Genomic DNA, 19,842 nt, shown 5'->3' on the forward strand with positions numbered 1-19,842 from the left:
ATTGGCCATGACAATCAAACGTGATCTGTAACAATTCATGATAAAGCTAAATACTAAATGTCTCAAGGCATTGTGTTAGAAAAAAACATCCGGAAAACTACGTGTGGGACAGACTGACGGACAGACACACAGACAGACAGTCAGAGAGACATAACGACGCAGATGGAATCTATACTTCCCTCCGATTGGACCGGTAGAGGACAAATAAATAAATAAATAAATACTTGTAAAATGCAAACACACAAAAGCATTAAAGGTCCACGTTTATCAAAAACGTAACTCGTGCCTCTTTGAAAGCTTAATAAACAATGAACAACACCTGTAGTAACGGGTGTAGGCAGCAAGATAAATCGTATTATTATTTGTATGTGTTCATACCTGCATTGCATCATACTGATCTGTCTAAAACAATAAATTCAGATCCCTATTTTATGTTATATTAATCAATAAACTAATGTTATTTATTCTGCTTGTTGTTTTAAATGCGTTCTGATCTGAACAAATATTTTTATTACAGTCAAATGTTAATATCCCACTTTCAAAAGTCGGGACTGAACTTGTGTCCTGCTTCTCACAGGTAGGTAGGTAACTAGGTTAACGTGCTTATCGCCAATCGAGGTACCATTAGAGTAGATGTACAAATGTGAAAAGACCAAAATGTCCAAACTTAGCGTCCGTTAAGAATCATTCTCTGCTGTCGGCATGTTGGCCTACTAACAGAACGCTGGATGCTACGTCACAGGTCAGATGCGGGTCAAATCGACTAAGCAGTGGGGGTTTTCCCCAAGCGTTTTACAAACTGTGATAGTATTTTTTTTCTTTTTCTACTGTAATGTTTATGTATTTGTTTTATATAGTTTGGTTCATATGTGGCATATTATTATTTTAACAAGTACGCGAACATAGTCACCTATGCGTTTATATCAGGCTGCTAATTTTATAGACGTCAATATTGGGTTGGAACGTGAAGAATGATTAGACGAGCTATGGTTCTCAAAAATGGCTGCCAACTTGAATGCAATATATATATAATTACTAATGTAATGAACAAAAATCTATTATCCTAGGCGCACAGTATGGTATTATTGTTGGGGGTCAAAATCCCCCCCCCCTCCTTGTTCAAGCGAATTTTCGTTTTCTTATTTTTTTCTTATTTTTTTTTGGTGTTGATGCTTAACATTAATAGAACTAATGCTATTTTGTAAAATGTAAAACTACTTTGCACGATAGCTCGGTGTAACCGCACCCCCTCACCACTCACCCGACACACAAGAACAAAGATAATTAATTTACTTACGTTTACAAACTATGCTTGTCCATGTGGCGTCTACATCACACGTGATGCTGGTGACTCCATTTTCGGCGACAAACCCTGATTTGCATACATATTGCAAGGACGTTCCATACGCTGTGGAAACTCTTGTTGGGATAAATTGTTGATTACTATTTGCAAAGACAGGAGGACTGGGGCAGTCTGGTCCTGAAAATATGAAGCAAGACGCTAAAATGAAATAACTGAGCAATTTTGTAATGGCATGGTTATGTCACCAATATAAAAATAAAAATAAAAATATACATTTGTGTGTGAAGTGGTTGATCAAAATGCAAAATGCAAACACTTGGTTTGTGATCAAGTATATCAGCAGATATAAAATAACTTGAAATAAAGTTGCCTTGGAATACTCGATGGTATCAGACATAAAATAGCAAGAATATCCAATGAGTATAAAGCTAAGCACATGCATCAGTACCAAGAGATACCAAGTATCTGCTATTAACACAAATAATCTTGTTGGTGCTATGAACAAAATTAGAAAAACATTCTTGGATAACATCAAAGCTGTTATAGCTGACAATATGAGGTCTATCGGTCTATAAAGCTCTGCTTTTTAATTTTGCCAGGAGTAGATAATACATTAATGTGTAAAGACCACCGTATAATATCTATGTGTCAAGATGGGTTGTTTTAGTATTCTCGAAACACTTTTAAAATTTATAAAATAACTTTTGATTATAATAACTTTTATGAAATTTGTTATCTGTTAGTTTTTGGGAGAATTGCCCTGATTTTAATAACTTAAAAGTTTAAAGTTTAAAAGTTAAACTTTTATTTAAAATATAAAAAAATAATCAAAATTCCGAAATATCTCTCTGTTAGTTTATGAAGATTGTCCCTGATAATACGTATACCAAGTTTTAGAACTTTTCAATCAAAATTCTCGGAGACGATAAAAATGTTTAATTTTCAATTTTAAATGTCTATTTCATTTAATACAAATTCACAAATTCAAAGTTTCCTAAGTTATGTCTATATTAGTTTGTGAAGACTGCTCCAGAGAATCACAGTACCAAGTTTTGGAACTCTGATCAAAACTCCAGGAGAAGAGAGGTTTTTAACTTGGCAATGTTAAATTTCTATTAAAAAATTATAAATTTCCGAAATATATATCTATTTGTACAGACTGCCCCAGAAAATCATCGTACCAAGTGCCAAAACTATCCCATCAAAACTCTAGAAGATTTGGTGTGGGTTTTTTTTTTTACAAAATTAATAAAAATTCAAAAATTCAAAAATATCTCTCTATTACTTTGTGAAAGATGTCCCAGATAACAATCGTATCAACGTTCAAAACAAAGAAAAAAAGAAAGAAATGTTTTATTTAACGACGCACTCAACACATTTTATTTACGGTTATATGGCGTCAGACATATGGTTAAGGACCACACAGATTTTGAGAGGAAACCCGCTGTCGCCACTACATGGGCTACTCTTCCGATTAGCAGCAAGGGATCTTTTATTTGCGCTTCCCACAGGCAGGATAGCACAAACCATGGCCTTTGTTGAACCAGTTACCGATCACTGGTCGGTGCAAGTGGTTTACACCTACCCATTGAGCCTTGCGGAGCACTCACACAGGGTTTGGAGTCAGTATCTGGATTAAAAATCCCATGCCTCGACTGGGATCCGAACCCAGTACCTACTAGCCTGTAGACCGATGGCCTACCACGACGCCACCGAGGCCGGTCGTTCAAAACAATTCAATCAAAGCTGTAGGAGAAGATGGACTTCAAAGGACAAGTTGACGGACGGACGGGCGGACAGACAGACGGACGCCAGACAAATCGATATCAGAAAAACTCCGCTGATGAGCTAAAACGTGGTGAATATCATCAGAACAGCATTCTGTCTGAACAATAAAAGTCCCTGCCCTCATACCCAGTCTGGATCCAAAAATATATGACACAAATAACATTTGTATATGCGAGGGGATGGGGAGTGGTGGGGCATTGCATATGTATCCCTAACTTAAATTGCATGGCAAATGCCATGCATAGTACGAATGGATATTGTGTGGAAAATGTACAAACAAAGAATCCTGTAAGGAGGAGGATGTGGTTCAGGACCGGCCTCGGTGGCGCAGTGGTTAAGCCATCGGACTACAGGCAGACAGGTACAGGGTTCGCAGCCCTGTACCGGCTCCAACCCAGAGCGAGTTCTTAAGGGCTCAGTGGGTAGGTGTAAGGCCACTACACTCTCTTCTCTCTCACTAACAACTAACCAACTAACAAATAACCCACTGCATTGGACAGATAGCACAGACAGCTGAGGTGTGTGCCCAGGACAGCGTTCTTGAACCTTAATTGCATATAAGCATGAAAATGAGTTGAAATGTGGTTCAGGTGGAACAAGTTGTGGCTCAATCCTTCCAAATTGGAAAATATTTCTCCTGGTTGTTTACAACTGAACTAGGCTTCTTTTACTTTTTGGAATCTTTCCACCCAGTGGCCGCTAAGCTACTTCTCACAACATCCTAATGATGTGTTGCATATAGCACTATGAACACCAGCATGTTATTATATGCTGCTCGTTCTTGTCGGTAAAGTCACCACAAAATCCTGTGTCAAGATATCTTTATTCTGACCATACGCACAGCATGTGTTCTTCGTGAATATGAAATCAGAGCAAACGATTTCTGACTGATTGACATTCATGTATATTTCTACCCAGAAGGAAGGAAGGAAATGTTTTATTTACCGACGCACTCAACACATTTTATTTACGGTTATATGGCGTCGGATATATGGTTAAGGACCACACAGATATTGAGAGAGAAAACCCGCTGTCGCCACTTCATGGGCTACTCTTTTTCGATTAGCAGTGTGACAGAACATGCTCTTAATTTGTTTTCGCCTGTGGCGATATTAATTGTTTTAGAGGGCCGTGTGCAGTTCCAAAATGCACTTAAGCCCAGATGGGCACCTTGTTACGTGATACCTTTGCGCGACGGTCGTCGAGCTTCTAATACACACCCAGCGAAGGTGTGGAGGCCATGTGGCCAGTAGTTACGTAATAACTCCGGTAGTGCTGTTTATGACCAGGGGATTGCTCGCGGAATGGCGACAGCCAGTCTGGGCGATCTAAGAAAATATACCGACTCTGGGAGAGGTGGAAATATCAGATGATAGGTGAGGTACCGCGTTGTACCCCCAGGCGATATTCACATTTTATGATAAATAGCTAGGGTTTTAGTAATTATCAGGGAGAAATATAGGAAGGCTTCCAGGGGAACGTTAGTCCGTTTGGACTTGGTAAATATCATTTCTGCTCTGTTGTATAACCTTGATGTGATTGATGCGACTTTAAATATTTTAATACTGTATTATACCAATATTATTTAGACGGTGCTGCCGGCCATCTGACGCAGTAATCTGTAGGCTCACTGATCTAATATATATAAAAAGCTTAACCAGTCATCCTAGAGGACCTAGGTAAACTGTAGGTTAGTGTCTTTAGTGTGATACGTACCAGTATTAAGTCTGTATTACAAGGTTATTGAATGAGTAGTTAGGGTTAATTAAAAATTAACCAGTTAGGAATAGAGTTGTAATTCCTTTATTAATTAAGTTCCCCTGGCAGCGGTTCTCAATTATCACACGTGTGGGTGTTGTGTCACGGTGAAGTGATTAGCATATTGTGTAAACTAGACACCTAGAGATTAACTAATTAAGTGATCAGTTCTGGGTAGTTATTATTTGTTGTTGTGAATTAACTACTGCGGCAGTACATTTGTCAGCGTAGGTTAATACAGATTCCAAAGTGTATTGTGTTTTTGTTGTGTTTTCTAGTGAACTAAACGTGCTTAATAATATATACTTTATATAAGATCTTATCTCTGATCATACCTAGACGAGCCAGCGGGTATAACTGCCTGTTACAGAGAGATCTAATAGATATACAGTTAGGAGATATATTTTGATAATCGTGTTTCATTCAGTTACGGGTATTACAGAATCCCCGTGACAGGAGTAGAAAATTGGGGCGCTCGTCCCGGATCTGAAACGGGACATGCATATTTAAAAAAGTATTGTTTGTAAATGGGGGCTTTATAAATTATTTTTACAAATATATTAGAAGTAGCAACGTTGTTCACTAGAAAATTAATTAATAATAAGTGCGTCATATCTAAAAATGGATAAGAATTTGCTGGATAGGCCTACGCTCAGTGTAGTGGAGATTAAGCGAGCACGTAAGGCCGAGTTAGTTGAAATCGCAAGTGAGCGGGAAATTGATTTAACATCAGCTAAAACCTTAGGTGATATAAAGACAATTATTATCCAGGACGTTTTTGGTGATAGGCCTGTTATGGAAGAAAGTGAGATTGTTCCAGAGATAGAGATAAGTGACTTGAGTATGGAACAACAGTTAGCTTTTAAAAAGCTTGAGTACGAAAAAGAAGAACGTGCATTAGATAGAGAGAGAGAGAGAGAGAGAGAGAAAGAGAAGAGAGGGATAGAGAAAGAGAAGAGATGGAGAGAGAGAGAGAGAGAGAGAGAGAGAGAGAGAGAGAGAGAGAGAGAGAGAGAGAGAGAGAGAGAGAGAGAGAGAGAGAGAGAGAGAGAGAGAAAGAGAAGAGAGGGATAGCGAGAAAGAAGATAGAGATAGAGAAGATAGAGATAGAGATAGAGAAAGACAAGAGAGGGATAGTGAGAGAGAGAGAGAGAGAGAGAAAGAGAAGAGAGGGAAAGAGAGAAAGAAGATAGAGATAGACAAGATAGAGAGAGGGATAGAGAGAGAGAGAGAAAAAGAAGAGAGGGATAGAGAAGATAGAGATAGAGATAGAGAATTCCAGTTAGCAAAATTAATGGTGGAACATGAGTTAAAGTTGAATACTGAAGAAGTCAGACGAGAAGCCGGAAATGGGTTTAACATGTCGGAGGCTTATAGATCAGTGCCTGTATTTGATGACCAGGAGGTAGATATGTTCTTCCAACTTTTTGAACGGGCCGCTAAGCAGCTAAATTGGCCGCAGTCTAAGTGGACATTGTTAGCCGTGTCTAAGTTTAAGGGGAAGGCTAGTGTAGCTTATAATTCAATGAGTGATGAGCGAGCAAGTCAGTACGACCTAGTTAAGGCGGCAGTGTTGAGGGCGTATGAATTACGACCTGAGGATTATCGTTTACGGTATAGCGAGTTGAGAAAAACGCAGGGTCAGTCTTATAGTGAGTTTGTGGCTAAGAAGGCAGGGATGTTTGATAAATGGGTGGTTTCTCATCAGGTAGAGTCATATACCGAGTTACGGGAGTTGTTGATCTTACAGGACATTAAAAATGGATTACCAGTTAGCTTACGTATTCACTTAGAGGATCGTGATGTCAAAAAGATAGAGGAGGCAGGCATAGTGGCAGATGATTACGTGTTAATACACAAAGCTAAGGCAGTACAGGGTAGCTCTATACAACAGGGTGATAAGAAAAAATTTCAGCCATGTTTTTCCCGGGAAAGTAACTATCGGGGAGAGTCATCTAGTTGGTCAGCTAGTCAGACAAGGAATGCACCTGGTGGGCAAAGTAAGGATAGGCCTGCATTATCAGCCAATGCACGAACTTTTCGTCCACATTGCAGTAACTGTAAAACGGATAACCATCTTGTCGGGGACTGTTTTAAAAGGAAACGCGATAATGCGCAAGTGGTCGTTTTAGTGAGGTCAGCTCCGTTAGCGAGGGAGTTAATGGTTAGTAAACCCGTATATGTCCACTGGTATGGTTTGTGATGTGAAAGAAGAATTGAATCCTAAGGCAATATCAATCTATCGAGATACCGGCTGTAGTCAGTCGTTGATAACGCAAGAGTGTTTAGCTGGTATAGAGAATTCAGATACAGGACGTAGTTTGGCGTTAACCTCAGTTACTGGAGAAAATATGGTTGTCCGGTTACATAATGTTTTCTTGTGTTCGAAGTTTGTGACGGGACCAGTCATTATGGGTGTTGTGAAGGACTTGCCTTTTGAAAACATAGGAGTTTTGTTGGGTAATGATTTGACTAGTCAATGTTGTCAGCCGCAATGTGACCAATTGTTAATTGAAGACAGCCCTTTACCCATAGAAGAGTGTGAGGTTGATGAGACTAGATATCCTGCGTGTGTAAAGACTAGGGCTATGGCCAGAAGGGTAACACGAGATCCAGAGAATATTTGTGATTTGTCTGATACGTGTGTGAGCCATGAAATTGGAGTGGATGAGGTTATCAGTAAAATGGTAGATAAGTCAACTGACGAACTAAATGGGGTGGAACCTGTTGACCTCCCGCAAAGGGGAAATGAACCAGTTGTGTTTGATAGAGGGGACTTATCTTGTAATAGACAAGAGTTAATTCTAGAGCAGGGGGCTGATCCAAAATTGTTGGCAGCTCGCACTACATTGTTAACTGAGAGAGTATTAATGAATAAGAGAGTTAGAGATAGGAGGTTGCCGGCGACCGAACTAGCTAGGAAGCAACTGAGCTATGTTCAGAGCAAAATAAAATCAGTGTTTCATAGGAAGGCTAGGAATCGGGAATTTAAACCAGGGGATAAGGTGCTGCTGTACCTTCCCGTTAAACGGGGTTCATTACAGAACCGGTATTTCGGTCCCTATGTTGTGCACAAACGGGTTAATGAGACAGGATATGTGATAAACACTCCCGATAGGGTTAGGAAAAGTAGGTATTGTCACATCAATTTGCTAAAAGGTTATTTTGACAGACTGCCGATAGTTCCAGTACTACCTGTCCAAATTGAGAGACACTCAATTTCCTGTGATGACGTCAAGACTGCGGAGATCAAGTTGGCCAACGGCCAGATTCTAGCAGACTTGAGCCCCCAGCGAGCAAAGTTGACTACGCTGATACAAGACAATGTTTCCATTTGTCAGGACCTTCCAACGGTTACCAATACCTTAAGCCAAGATGTGCGCTTGGAACCCAACGCTACACCGATTCGACAGCATGCCTATCGGAGAAAACCTGGAAAACGTGCGACACGGAAAAAGAAGGAAAAGAAGTTCCAGTGGTCCGATGAATGCTAGAAGTCATTCAACCGTCTCAAGCAGAGGCGCTACTCGTCTCCCGTGATGGCAGCGCCAGACTACCGAATGCCTTTCAAGCTAGCTATGGATGCCAGTGACGTGGGAGCTGGAGCTGTGCTGTTCCAAGAAGATGAAAATGGACTGGACCATCCTGTAAGTTTCTTCTCCAAAAAGTTTGACAAACACCAGGTGAACTATTCCACTATAGAGAAGGAAGCTTTGGCCATGGTACAAGCTCTGAAGCATTTTCAGATCTACGTGAAATCGGCAGTGTATCAAGTGGTGGTCTTTACTGATCATAATCCGCTTACCTTCATTCACAGAATGAAAGCCACCAACCAGAGAGTTTTGAGGTGGAGTCGTCTTCTGCAGGAATTCCCAATTACCATTGAACATATCAAGGGCACATCCAATGTAATCGCTGATGCCCTGTCCCGAAGTTGAACGTTATGATAATGTGTTGACATTCTTGATTTCTGTTTTGTTTTTATATATTTTATTTGTATACCAGGGACTCAGAGACTCAGTGTGATTACTGGTAGTCACCTTATTAATACATGTGTTATAAATGCCCGGATGCGTCGGTTAACGCACCTTTTGTTTTAATGTAGTATATTTCCCTATTCCTAGAGTAGAGGAAATATCCTTTTGAGGTGGGGGTGTGTGACGGAACATGCTCTTAATTTGTTTTCGCCTGTGGCGATATTAATTGTTTTAGAGGGCCGTGTGCAGTTCCAAAATGCACTTAAGCCCAGATGGGCAACTTGTTACGTGATACCTTTGCGCGACGGTCGTCGAGCTTCTAATACACACCCAGCGCAGGTGTGGAGGCCATGTGGCCAGTAGTTACGTAATAACTCCGGTAGTGCTGTTTATGACCAGGGGATTGCTCGCGGAATGGCGACAGCCAGTCTGGGCGATCTAAGAAAATATACCGACTCTGTGAGAGGTGGAAATATCAGATGATAGGTGAGGTACCGCGTTGTACCCCCAGGCGATATTCACATTTTATGATAAATAGCTAGGGTTTTAGAGATATCAGGGAGAAACATAGGAAGGCTTCCAGGGGGAACGTTAGTCCGTTTGGACTTGGTAAATATCATTTCTGCTCTGTTGTATAACCTTGATGTGATTGATGCGACTTTAAATATTTTAATACTGTATTATACCAATATTATTTAAACGGTGCTGCCGGTCATCTGACGCAGTAATCTGTAGGCTCACTGATCTAATATATATAAAAAGCTTAACCAGTCATCCTAGAGGACCTAGGTAAACTGTAGGTTAGTGTCTTTAGTGTGATACGTACCAGTATTAAGTCTGTATTACAAGGTTATTGAATGAGTAGTTAGGGTTAATTAAAAATTAACCAGTTAGGAATAGAGTTGTAATTCTTTATTAATTAAGTTCCCCTGGCAGCGGTTCTCAATTATCACACGTGTGGGTGTTGTGTCACGGTGAAGTGATTAGCATATTGTGTAAACTAGACACCTAGAGAATAACTAATTAAGTGATCAGTTCTGGGTAGTTATTATTTGTTGTTGTGAATTAACTACTGCGGCAGTACATTTGTCAGCGTAGGTTAATACAGATTCCAAAGTGTATTGTGTTTTTGTTGTGTTTTCTAGTGAACTAAACGTGCTTAATAATATATACTTTATATAAGATCTTATCTCTGATCATACCTAGACGAGCCAGCGGGTATAACTGCCTGTTACAGAGAGATCTAATAGATATACAGTTAGGAGAGATATTTTGATAATCGTGTTTCATTCAGTTACGGGTATTATAGGATCCCCGTGACAGGTGTAGCAAGAGATCTTTTATATGCACCATCCCACAGACAGGATAGTACATACCACGGCCTTTGTAACACTGGTTGTGGAGCACTGGCTGGAACGAGAAACAGCCCAATGGGTCCACCGACGGGGATCGATCTCAGCGGGTGCTTTACCACTGGGCTACGTCCCGCCAACTACCCAGAAAATGCCATCTTTCGTACAATATTAAAGACATCATAAACAAATGCGTCCTCCCCTTCCTTTCCTGGTTCTCCTTTCCATGTGCCTTTTACTGGTTGTGACATGTCTTGGCATCCCATGGCATTGAAAAGAAAACTGTAGCAGACTTCTAAAATCTTCACATTACTCATGGGTGCAGAAAGTATTCGCCCGCTCGCCAAATGCGAGCAAACATTCTGACGGACGAGTTAAAAATAAAATACTACCAGTCCGAGGGGCGATCCTGATTGATTGTATTGTTTAGTTATTTCTATTATTTAAAAAAAAAAATTGTATTGAATCCACGACACCGCATTAGCCATGTAAGAATTCCAAACCATTCAAAGAAACGGTTCAGAAGAATATCGAAATACACAATACATGCACCGCATTGTCAATAAGTGCGACATCCCGGAAGCGGGTTATAGCGAAAACGGAAACATGCCAAAACGGCCTCAAACGAAAATGGAACCAAATTGGACAAAACGGAACCTAGCGCTGTCTGAAACGGCACCACAATCTATGTGTAAAACGGTATCATTATTGTGAACGATGATATCTTCAATAAAACAACAGGTATATTTATCATTTATTTTAGTTTATTTGTGTCTGTATAGGGGACACAGAAGTATTAGCAGCTAGCTAAAATTCGGAGAAATGCAATCAATTTCATCAAAAATGGTTCCCTTTTGATAGTGGTTCCGAATTAGCCTAATTCCCAGGAAACAGGGCCTGTCAAAGGTCATTAGTTCCTAAACATGATTTGTTTACGTTGAAAGTATGTTGCTGGGGCAGGCCCGTACGCAGAAATTTATGGGGGGGGGGGGGGGGGTGCGTAATCGACGGCCCAAAGGGCCGGTGTTGCTGGGGGAGGGGGGTCCGGAGGCATACCCGCCAAAATGTTTTTAAATCTAGAATGCAGGAGATGCATTTTCCTGGGAAATAAATTTGAAATGTTTCTTTGTCTCAAAATATGTCAAATATATTTTTTACACATCCACAGACGGACCTCGGCAGACTATCGGTGTGTGTGTGTGTGTGTGTGTGTGTGTGTGTGTGTGTGTGTGTGTGCGTACGCACCCTCGCACCCCCCCTGCGTACGGGCCTGCTGGGGTGTTTTGAATAGATTCTTCTATTAAATACTTGCGCGATGTCCCTTGAGTTTTGTAAATCTGTATGCAAGAAATGTGAATAACGTAGTCTTGATCAGAATAGTTCTACATGTATTGATTTGTCAATCAAGGTTTGGGGTTTGATATCGTTTGTTTGCCACGTCAGGTTGATATCTTACCAAGTTTCCTTAATCCTTTTATCATTATATATATATATAGGTTGTTCTGGTTCGGCGGGCCAATGAAATATTTTCAATTTCTGCACAACAATCTTTAGCTGACTGTTTCACTAAATCAGGCAACTGATGACAACATGGACACGTTAAATGTTTGTGTAGTGTCCACTGACAACGTGGATACGTTAGAGGTTTTGTAATGTTCACTGACATCATGGCTACGTTAGAGGTTCTGTAGTGTCCACTGACAACATGGATACATTAGAGGTTTTGTAGTGTCCACTGACAACAGGGATACGTTAGAGGTTTTGTGATGTCCACTGACAACAGGGATACATTAGAGGTTTTGTGGTGTCCACTGACAACAGGAATACATTAGAGGTTTTGTAGTGTCCACTGACAACATGGATACGTTAGAGGTTTTGTAGTGTCCACTGACAACAGGGATACGTTAGAGGTTTTGTGGTGTCCAATGACAACATGGATGCGTTAGAGGTTTTGTGGTGTCCACTGACAACAGGGATACGTTAGAGGTTTTGTAGTGTCCACTGACAACAGGGCTACGTTAGAGGTTGTGTGGTGTCCACTGACAACAGGGATAGGTTAGAGGTTTTGTGGTGTCCACTGACAACAGGGATAGGTTAGAGGTTTTGTAGTGTCCACTGACAACAGGGATACGTTAGAGGTTTTCTGGTGTTCACTGACAACAGGGATATGTTAGAGGTTTTCTGGTGTCCACTGACAACAGGGATACATTAGAGGTTTTGTGGTGTCCACTGACACCAGGGATACGTTAGAGGTTTTGTAGTGTCCACTGACAACAGGGATACATTAGAGGTTTTGTGGTGTCCATTGACAACAGGGATACATTAGAGGTTTTGTAGTGTCCACTGACATACAGTACATGGATATGTCAGAGGTTTTGTGGTGTCCACTGACAACATGGATGCGTTAGAGGTTTTGTAGTGTCCACTGACAACAGGGATACGTTAGAGGTTTTGTGGTGTCCAATGACAACATGGATACGTTAGAGGTTTTGTGGTGTCCAATGACAACATGGATGCGTTAGAGGTTTTGTATTGTCCACTGACAACATGGATGCATTAGAGGTTTTGTGGTGTCCAATGACAACATGGATGCGTTAGAGGTTCTGTAGTGTCCACTGACAACAGGGATACATTAGAGGTTTTGTGGTGTCCAATGACAACATGAATGCGTTAGAGGTTTTGTAGTGTCCACTGACAACAGGGATACATTAGAGGTTTTGTGGTGTCCATTGACAACATGGATGCGTTAGAGGTTCTGTAGTGTCCACGGACAACAGGGATATGTCAGAGGTTTTGTAGTGTCCACTGACAACAGGGATACATTACAGGTTTTGTGGTGTCCAGTGACAACATGGATGCGTTAGAGGTTCTGTAGTGTCCACTGACAACAGGGATATGTCAGAGGTTTTGTAGTGTCCACTGACAACAGGGATACATTACAGGTTTTGTGGTGTCCACTGACAACATGGATGCGTTAGAGGTTTTGTAGTGTCCACTGACAACAGGGATACATTAGAGGTTTTGTGGTGTCCAATGACAACATGGATGCGTTAGAGTTTTGTGGTGTTCAATGACAACATGGATGCGTTAGAGGTTCTGTAGTGTCCACTGACACCAGGGATATGTCAGAGGTTTTGTCATTTTGTGGTGTCCAATGACAATACGGATGCGTTAGAGGTTCTGTAGTGTCCACTGACAACAGAGATATGTCAGAGGTTTTGTAGTGTCCACTGACAACAGGGATACATTAGAGGTTTTATGGTGTCCAATGACAACATGGATGCGTTAGAGGTTTTGTATTGTCGACTGACAACATGGATGCATTAGAGGTTTTGTGGTGTCCAATGACAACATGGATGCGTTAGAGGTTTTGTAGTGTCCACTGACAACAGGGATACATTAGAGGTTTTGTGGTGTCCAATGACAACATGGATGCGTTAGAGGTTCTGTAGTGTCCACTGACAACAGGGATACATTAGAGGTTTTGTGGTGTCCAATGACAACATGAATGCGTTAGAGGTTTTGTAGTGTCCACTGACAACAGGGATACATTAGAGGTTTTGTGGTGTCCATTGACAACATGGATGCGTTAGAGGTTCTGTAGTGTCCACGGACAACAGGGATATGTCAGAGGTTTTGTAGTGTCCACTGACAACAGGGATACATTACAGGTTTTGTGGTGTCCAGTGACAACATGAATGCGTTAGAGGTTCTGTAGTGTCCACTGACAACAGGGATATGTCAGAGGTTTTGTAGTGTCCACTGACAACAGGGATACGTTAGAGGTTTTGTGGTGTCCAATGACAACATGGATGCGTTAGAGGTTTTGTGGTGTCCACTGACAACAGGGATACGTTAGAGGTTTTGTGGTGTCCACTGACAACAGGGATACATTACAGGTTTTGTGGTGTCCAGTGACAACATGAATGCGTTAGAGGTTCTGTAGTGTCCACTGACAACAGGGATATGTCAGAGGTTTTGTAGTGTCCACTGACAACAGGGATACGTTAGAGGTTTTGTGGTGTCCAATGACAACATGGATGCGTTAGAGGTTTTGTGGTGTCCACTGACAACAGGGATACGTTAGAGGTTTTGTAGTGTCCACTGACAACAGGGCTACGTTAGAGGTTGTGTGGTGTCCACTGACAACAGGGATAGGTTAGAGGTTTTGTAGTGTCCACTGACAACAGGGATACGTTAGAGGTTTTCTGGTGTTCACTGACAACAGGGATATGTTAGAGGTTTTCTGGTGTCCACTGACAACAGGGATACATTAGAGGTTTTGTGGTGTCCACTGACACCAGGGATACGTTAGAGGTTTTGTAGTGTCCACTGACAACAGGGATACATTAGAGGTTTTGTGGTGTCCATTGACAACAGGGATACATTAGAGGTTTTGTAGTGTCCACTGACATACAGTACATGGATATGTCAGAGGTTTTGTGGTGTCCACTGACAACATGGATGCGTTAGAGGTTTTGTAGTGTCCACTGACAACAGGGATACGTTAGAGGTTTTGTGGTGTCCAATGACAACATGGATACGTTAGAGGTTTTGTGGTGTCCAATGGCAACATGGATGCGTTAGAGGTTTTGTATTGTCCACTGACAACATGGATGCATTAGAGGTTTTGTGGTGTCCAATGACAACATGGATGCGTTAGAGGTTTTGTAGTGTCCACTGACAACAGGGATACATTAGAGGTTTTGTGGTGTCCAATGACAACATGAATGCGTTAGAGGTTTTGTAGTGTCCACTGACAACAGGGATACATTAGAGGTTTTGTGGTGTCCATTGACAACATGGATGCGTTAGAGGTTCTGTAGTGTCCACGGACAACAGGGATATGTCAGAGGTTTTGTAGTGTCCACTGACAACAGGGATACATTACAGGTTTTGTGGTGTCCAGTGACAACATAGATGCGTTAGAGGTTCTGTAGTGTCCACTGACAACAGGGATATGTCAGAGGTTTTGTAGTGTCCACTGACAACAGGGATACATTACAGGTTTTGTGGTGTCCACTGACAACATGGATGCGTTAGAGGTTTTGTAGTGTCCACTGACAACAGGGATACATTAGAGGTTTTGTGGTGTCCAATGACAACATTGATGCGTTAGAGTTTTGTGGTGTTCAATGACAACATGGATGCGTTAGAGGTTCTGTAGTGTCCACTGACACCAGGGATATGTCAGAGGTTTTGTCATTTTGTAGTGTCCAATGACAACACGGATGCGTTAGAGGTTCTGTAGTGTCCACTGACAACAGAGATATGTCAGAGGTTTTGTAGTGTCCACTGACAACAGGGATACATTAGAGGTTTTATGGTGTCCAATGACAACATGGATGCGTTAGAGGTTTTGTATTGTCGACTGACAACATGGATGCATTAGAGGTTTTGTGGTGTCCAATGACAACATGGATGCGTTACAGGTTTTGTAGTGTCCACTGACAACAGGGATACATTAGAGGTTTTGTGGTGTCCAATGACAACATGGATGCGTTAGAGGTTTTGTATTGTCCACTGACAACATGGATGCATTAGAGGTTTTGTGGTGTTCAATGACAACATGGATGCGTTAGAGGTTTTGTAGTGTCCACTGACAACAGGGATACATTAGAGGTTTTGTGGTGTCCAATGACAAAATGGATGCGTTAGAGGTTCTGTAGTGTCCACTGACAACAGGGATACATTAGAGGTTTTGTGGTGTCCAATGACAAAATGGATGCGTTAGAGGTTCTGTAGTGTCCACTGACAACAGGGATACATTAGAGGTTTTGTGGTGTCCAATGACAACATGAATGCGTTAGAGGTTTTGTAGTGTCCACTGACAACAGGGATACATTAGAGGTTTTGTGGTGTCCATTGACAACATGGATGCGTTAGAGGTTCTGTAGTGTCCACGGACAACAGGGATATGTCAGAGGTTTTGTAGTGTCCACTGACAACAGGGATACATTACAGGTTGTGTGGTGTCCAGTGACAACATGAATGCGTTAGAGGTTCTGTAGTGTCCACTGACAACAGGGATATGTCAGAGGTTTTGTAGTGTCCACTGACAACAGGGATACATTACAGGTTTTGTGGTGTCCACTGACAACATGGATGCGTTAGAGGTTTTGTAGTGTCCACTGACATGCAGTACATGGATATGTTAGAGGTTTTGTGGTGTCCACTGACAACATGGATGCGTTAGAGGTTTTGTAGTGTCCACTGACAACAGGGATACATTAGAGGTTTTGTGGTGTCCACTGACAACAGGGATATGTTAGAGGTTTTGTGGTGTCCAATGACAACATGGATACGTTAGAGGTTTTGTAGTGTCCACTGACAACATGGATACGTTAGAGGTTTTGTAGTGTCCACTGACATGCAGTACATGGATATGTGAGAGGTTTTGCAGTGTTCACTGACAACATGGACACTGAATATTTTGCATTGACCGTCTCAAAGTTGAAAAGTGAATTAATTCATAGCGCCGCCACCCCAGTTGCTGGCATCTTCCAATGTCTAATTGTCTTTAAACGTTACAAACTATTTTTGTCCAATTGTCAATTTCTTGACAAGTGTAAAAATAAAATCCATAAACGTATTCAGTATCGCTCACAGCTGCATTCATAAATGTTCATTTCCGTGCGTATAAAATAAAATTAAGTAGCCCCACCCCCTAAATTAGTTTTTGTTTCACATGCATTGTCACGAGTATTCATAGGTGCACCTTTAAACCAGGTTTTATTGATGTATAAAATGGAGAAAAGCGCGAAATGTCAAGTCTAATCTAAACGCAAACGGTGACGTTGTCGCCGTCGCTGGAAACGTGTTACCTATATCTAGCCTTTTTAGTAAAGACGAGACAATAACGACAACATGTGGACTTAGGCAGGTGTCATTTAGTTCATGTATAATATTAATGTTATGCTATATTAATGTTATATTAGTAATTACCAAATACATTTACTAGTTAATATTGTGCAGCTGTATTTGTTCTTTTAGCTCATATATGGTATTAACGTTATGCTTAAGAAATATATTACACATTACCAAATACATTTATTAATTAATATTGTACCCATGCCAGATATATTAAAGTTACTTACGTTTACAAACTATGTTTGTCCAGGTGGCGTTTCGTTGGCAGGTGATAGTTGTGACACCATTTTCACCTACGAATCTGGGCCGACATTTGTACTTCAAGGACTTTCCCTGAGATGTGGAGACGGTTGATGTGTCAAATTTTTTATAACTATTTGGTATTACGGGAGGACTGGGGCAATCTGGAATACAATAGAGAGTGTTTTTGTATAAAGTGTAAATACTGATAAATGGAAATATAACCCACAAAACCCTGACCGGTTTGTATTATTGGACAGTTTAATTGTCAACTCTGTGGTGTTGATGGTGGTATTAGTAGTGGTTTTAGCAAACAGTATGACTGTATATTGATGTATTGATTATCATGCTGTATTCCATGACACCCAATTCTAATATAGTGATCTTGACATGCGAGTAGCATTTGGTAAAGGAAGGGTCTCACTAGGTACAGCATAAACAGATAGTATTATATATTCACTGTGGGGGTTTTGTGTGTGTGTGTGTGTGTGTTTGTTTTTTGTTTTGTTTTGTTGTTTTGTTTTGTTGGGTTGTTTTTACATTTACTAAATAAATAATTACCAGTTAATCTATTTTACACACCATTTTGGTACAATTCACTCGAGTACATTACAATTGTAATGTGCTACCATCAATAAATAATTCTTTGTACAAATAGAACTTAATCTGAAAGAGAAATATCCACATGATGTACTTTTCGATCACAGATTTATGACCATATTTTTGGGAAAACATGTACACAATAAGTGTGACGTCACGATCTCGACACAGTTTTTGTCATAATGGCTTCCTACTGGTTGAAAATTTGGTTCTTGAGACTTTTTGAAATCTACACACCAGTGTGGGTCTCTGGTGAAAAAATGGCATTTTTGTCCAGCTCGTCCGCAAACATTAACAGACCTCACTAGTTATAATATGATACTATTCATTTTGGTGGTGATAGTAATAGTTTTAGTTTTCATAACAAGTTATTATGATATGAGGTTATTGGTAATTGTATGCTACGTATTTGAATGTCTTGGTTGTGGTAATAATAATAATTGTAATTGTAGAACTAATGGTATTAGTTTAAGAGCACAGTTGTAATAGTTATGGTTATCATGGTGATAGTAGAAGCAGTTGTAGTAGTAGTAGTAGTAGGGGTGGTGATGGTGGTGGTGGTGGTGGTGGTGGTAGTGTTGTTGTTGTTGGTGGTGGTGGTAGTAGTAGTAGTAATAATTATAGTCTACTTATTTGTATGTCCTGGTTGTGGTAATAATAATAATAATAATAATTGTAATTGTAGAAATAGTTGTCCTAGATTAAGGGCATAGCTGTAATAGTTATGTGATGATGGTGATATTAGCAGCAATGGTAGTAGTAGTAGTAGCAGCAGCTGCAGCGGCGGCGGCAACAGCAGTAGTGGTAGTAGTAGTAGTGGTGGTAGTGGTAGTGGCAATGGTAGTAGTAGTAGTAGCGGTAGTGATAGTGGTAGTGGTAGTGGTAGTGGTAGTAGTAGTAGTAGTAGTAGTAGTAGTAGTAGTAGTAGTAGTAGTAGCAATAGCGATAGTGATGCACTAGTAACAGTAGTGGTGTTGTTGGTGATGGTGCTAGGACTAATTGTAGTAAAATTAGCAGCTGCTGAATCAAACACAACTCGAACTTGCAGCGCTTTCTTCCATGAACAAGTATTACGTATTTACACATACAAATTAAATTAGTATTAAAAAGTCAGACCTTCAGTGCAGGACATCTGAGTCCACGTGCCGTCTACTTGACACCTGACACGCCCCTTTCGTGAGTACCCAACATTGCAGGCATACTTCAGTACCGTCCCTGTGGCGTTTGGTGGAGAGTTCACGTCAAACCGAGGTTGAGAGTTGGGTACTGAGGGAGGTGCAGGGCATTCTGAAAGAAAATGAAGAATACACATGTTTAATGGATCGATCCCCGTCAGTGGGCCCATTGGGCTATTTCTCGTTCCAGTGCATACAAAAAGTCCATGGCTACTAGTAGAAAAATGTAGAGTGTTTTCCTCTCGAAGACTACATGTCAAAATAATCAAATATTCGACATCCAGTAGCCGATGATTAATACATTAATGTGCTCTAGTGGAGTCGTTAAACAAAACAACTGAACTATGTTTTTATGACTTAGTAGAAAATATAAAAAAATTAAAAATAAAATGTCATTTTACCCGTTTCTATCCTGAAGTACCTCGAACCTGCGTCAAGTACTGCTCCAGCTGTTGTCAGGTAAATCTTAGAGTTAGTCTGGCAGGTGCGAGAGTTCGTGTTGAAGAAGAACGATTTACAGTTAGGGTTATTTTCACATTTCACAGCGCAGTCGCCACCATTCTCTACATCAATATGAGTACCTATCACGCCCTCCGTCAGACGTAAGTTGGTAAAGGAGGCCTGTCTTATAAAGTTAGAAATCTCCACACAGTTCAACGATTCCATCAACTCTAGAACTGATGCCAAGACAAGCAGTCGAAGTAATAAATAAATGCCATAGTTTCTTCCGATATTAAAGGAACACATTTTAAAAAACATCTTGTAAGAGCGGTTTTCAA

General features: G+C 40.7%; 1 protein-coding gene across 1 annotated transcript in view; it reads right to left on the reverse strand.

The window, feature by feature from the left end:
- Positions 1-19,842, reverse strand: part of LOC121382356 (complement decay-accelerating factor transmembrane isoform-like) — a 35,623-nt gene extending 15,781 nt beyond the window's left edge. The window contains exons 1-4 of the mRNA XM_041511941.1: positions 19,465-19,842; positions 19,005-19,175; positions 17,276-17,452; positions 1,298-1,480 (exon numbers count right to left, since the gene is read on the reverse strand). Of these exons, the coding sequence (XP_041367875.1) occupies positions 1,298-1,480; positions 17,276-17,452; positions 19,005-19,175; positions 19,465-19,822 (889 nt within the window). The 5' untranslated portion in view covers positions 19,823-19,842. The remainder of the gene's footprint in view (positions 1-1,297; positions 1,481-17,275; positions 17,453-19,004; positions 19,176-19,464) is intronic.

Source organism: Gigantopelta aegis, chromosome 9 (genome assembly GCF_016097555.1).
Source record: "Gigantopelta aegis isolate Gae_Host chromosome 9, Gae_host_genome, whole genome shotgun sequence".
Classification (NCBI taxonomy): Eukaryota; Metazoa; Mollusca; class Gastropoda; order Neomphalida; family Peltospiridae; genus Gigantopelta; species Gigantopelta aegis.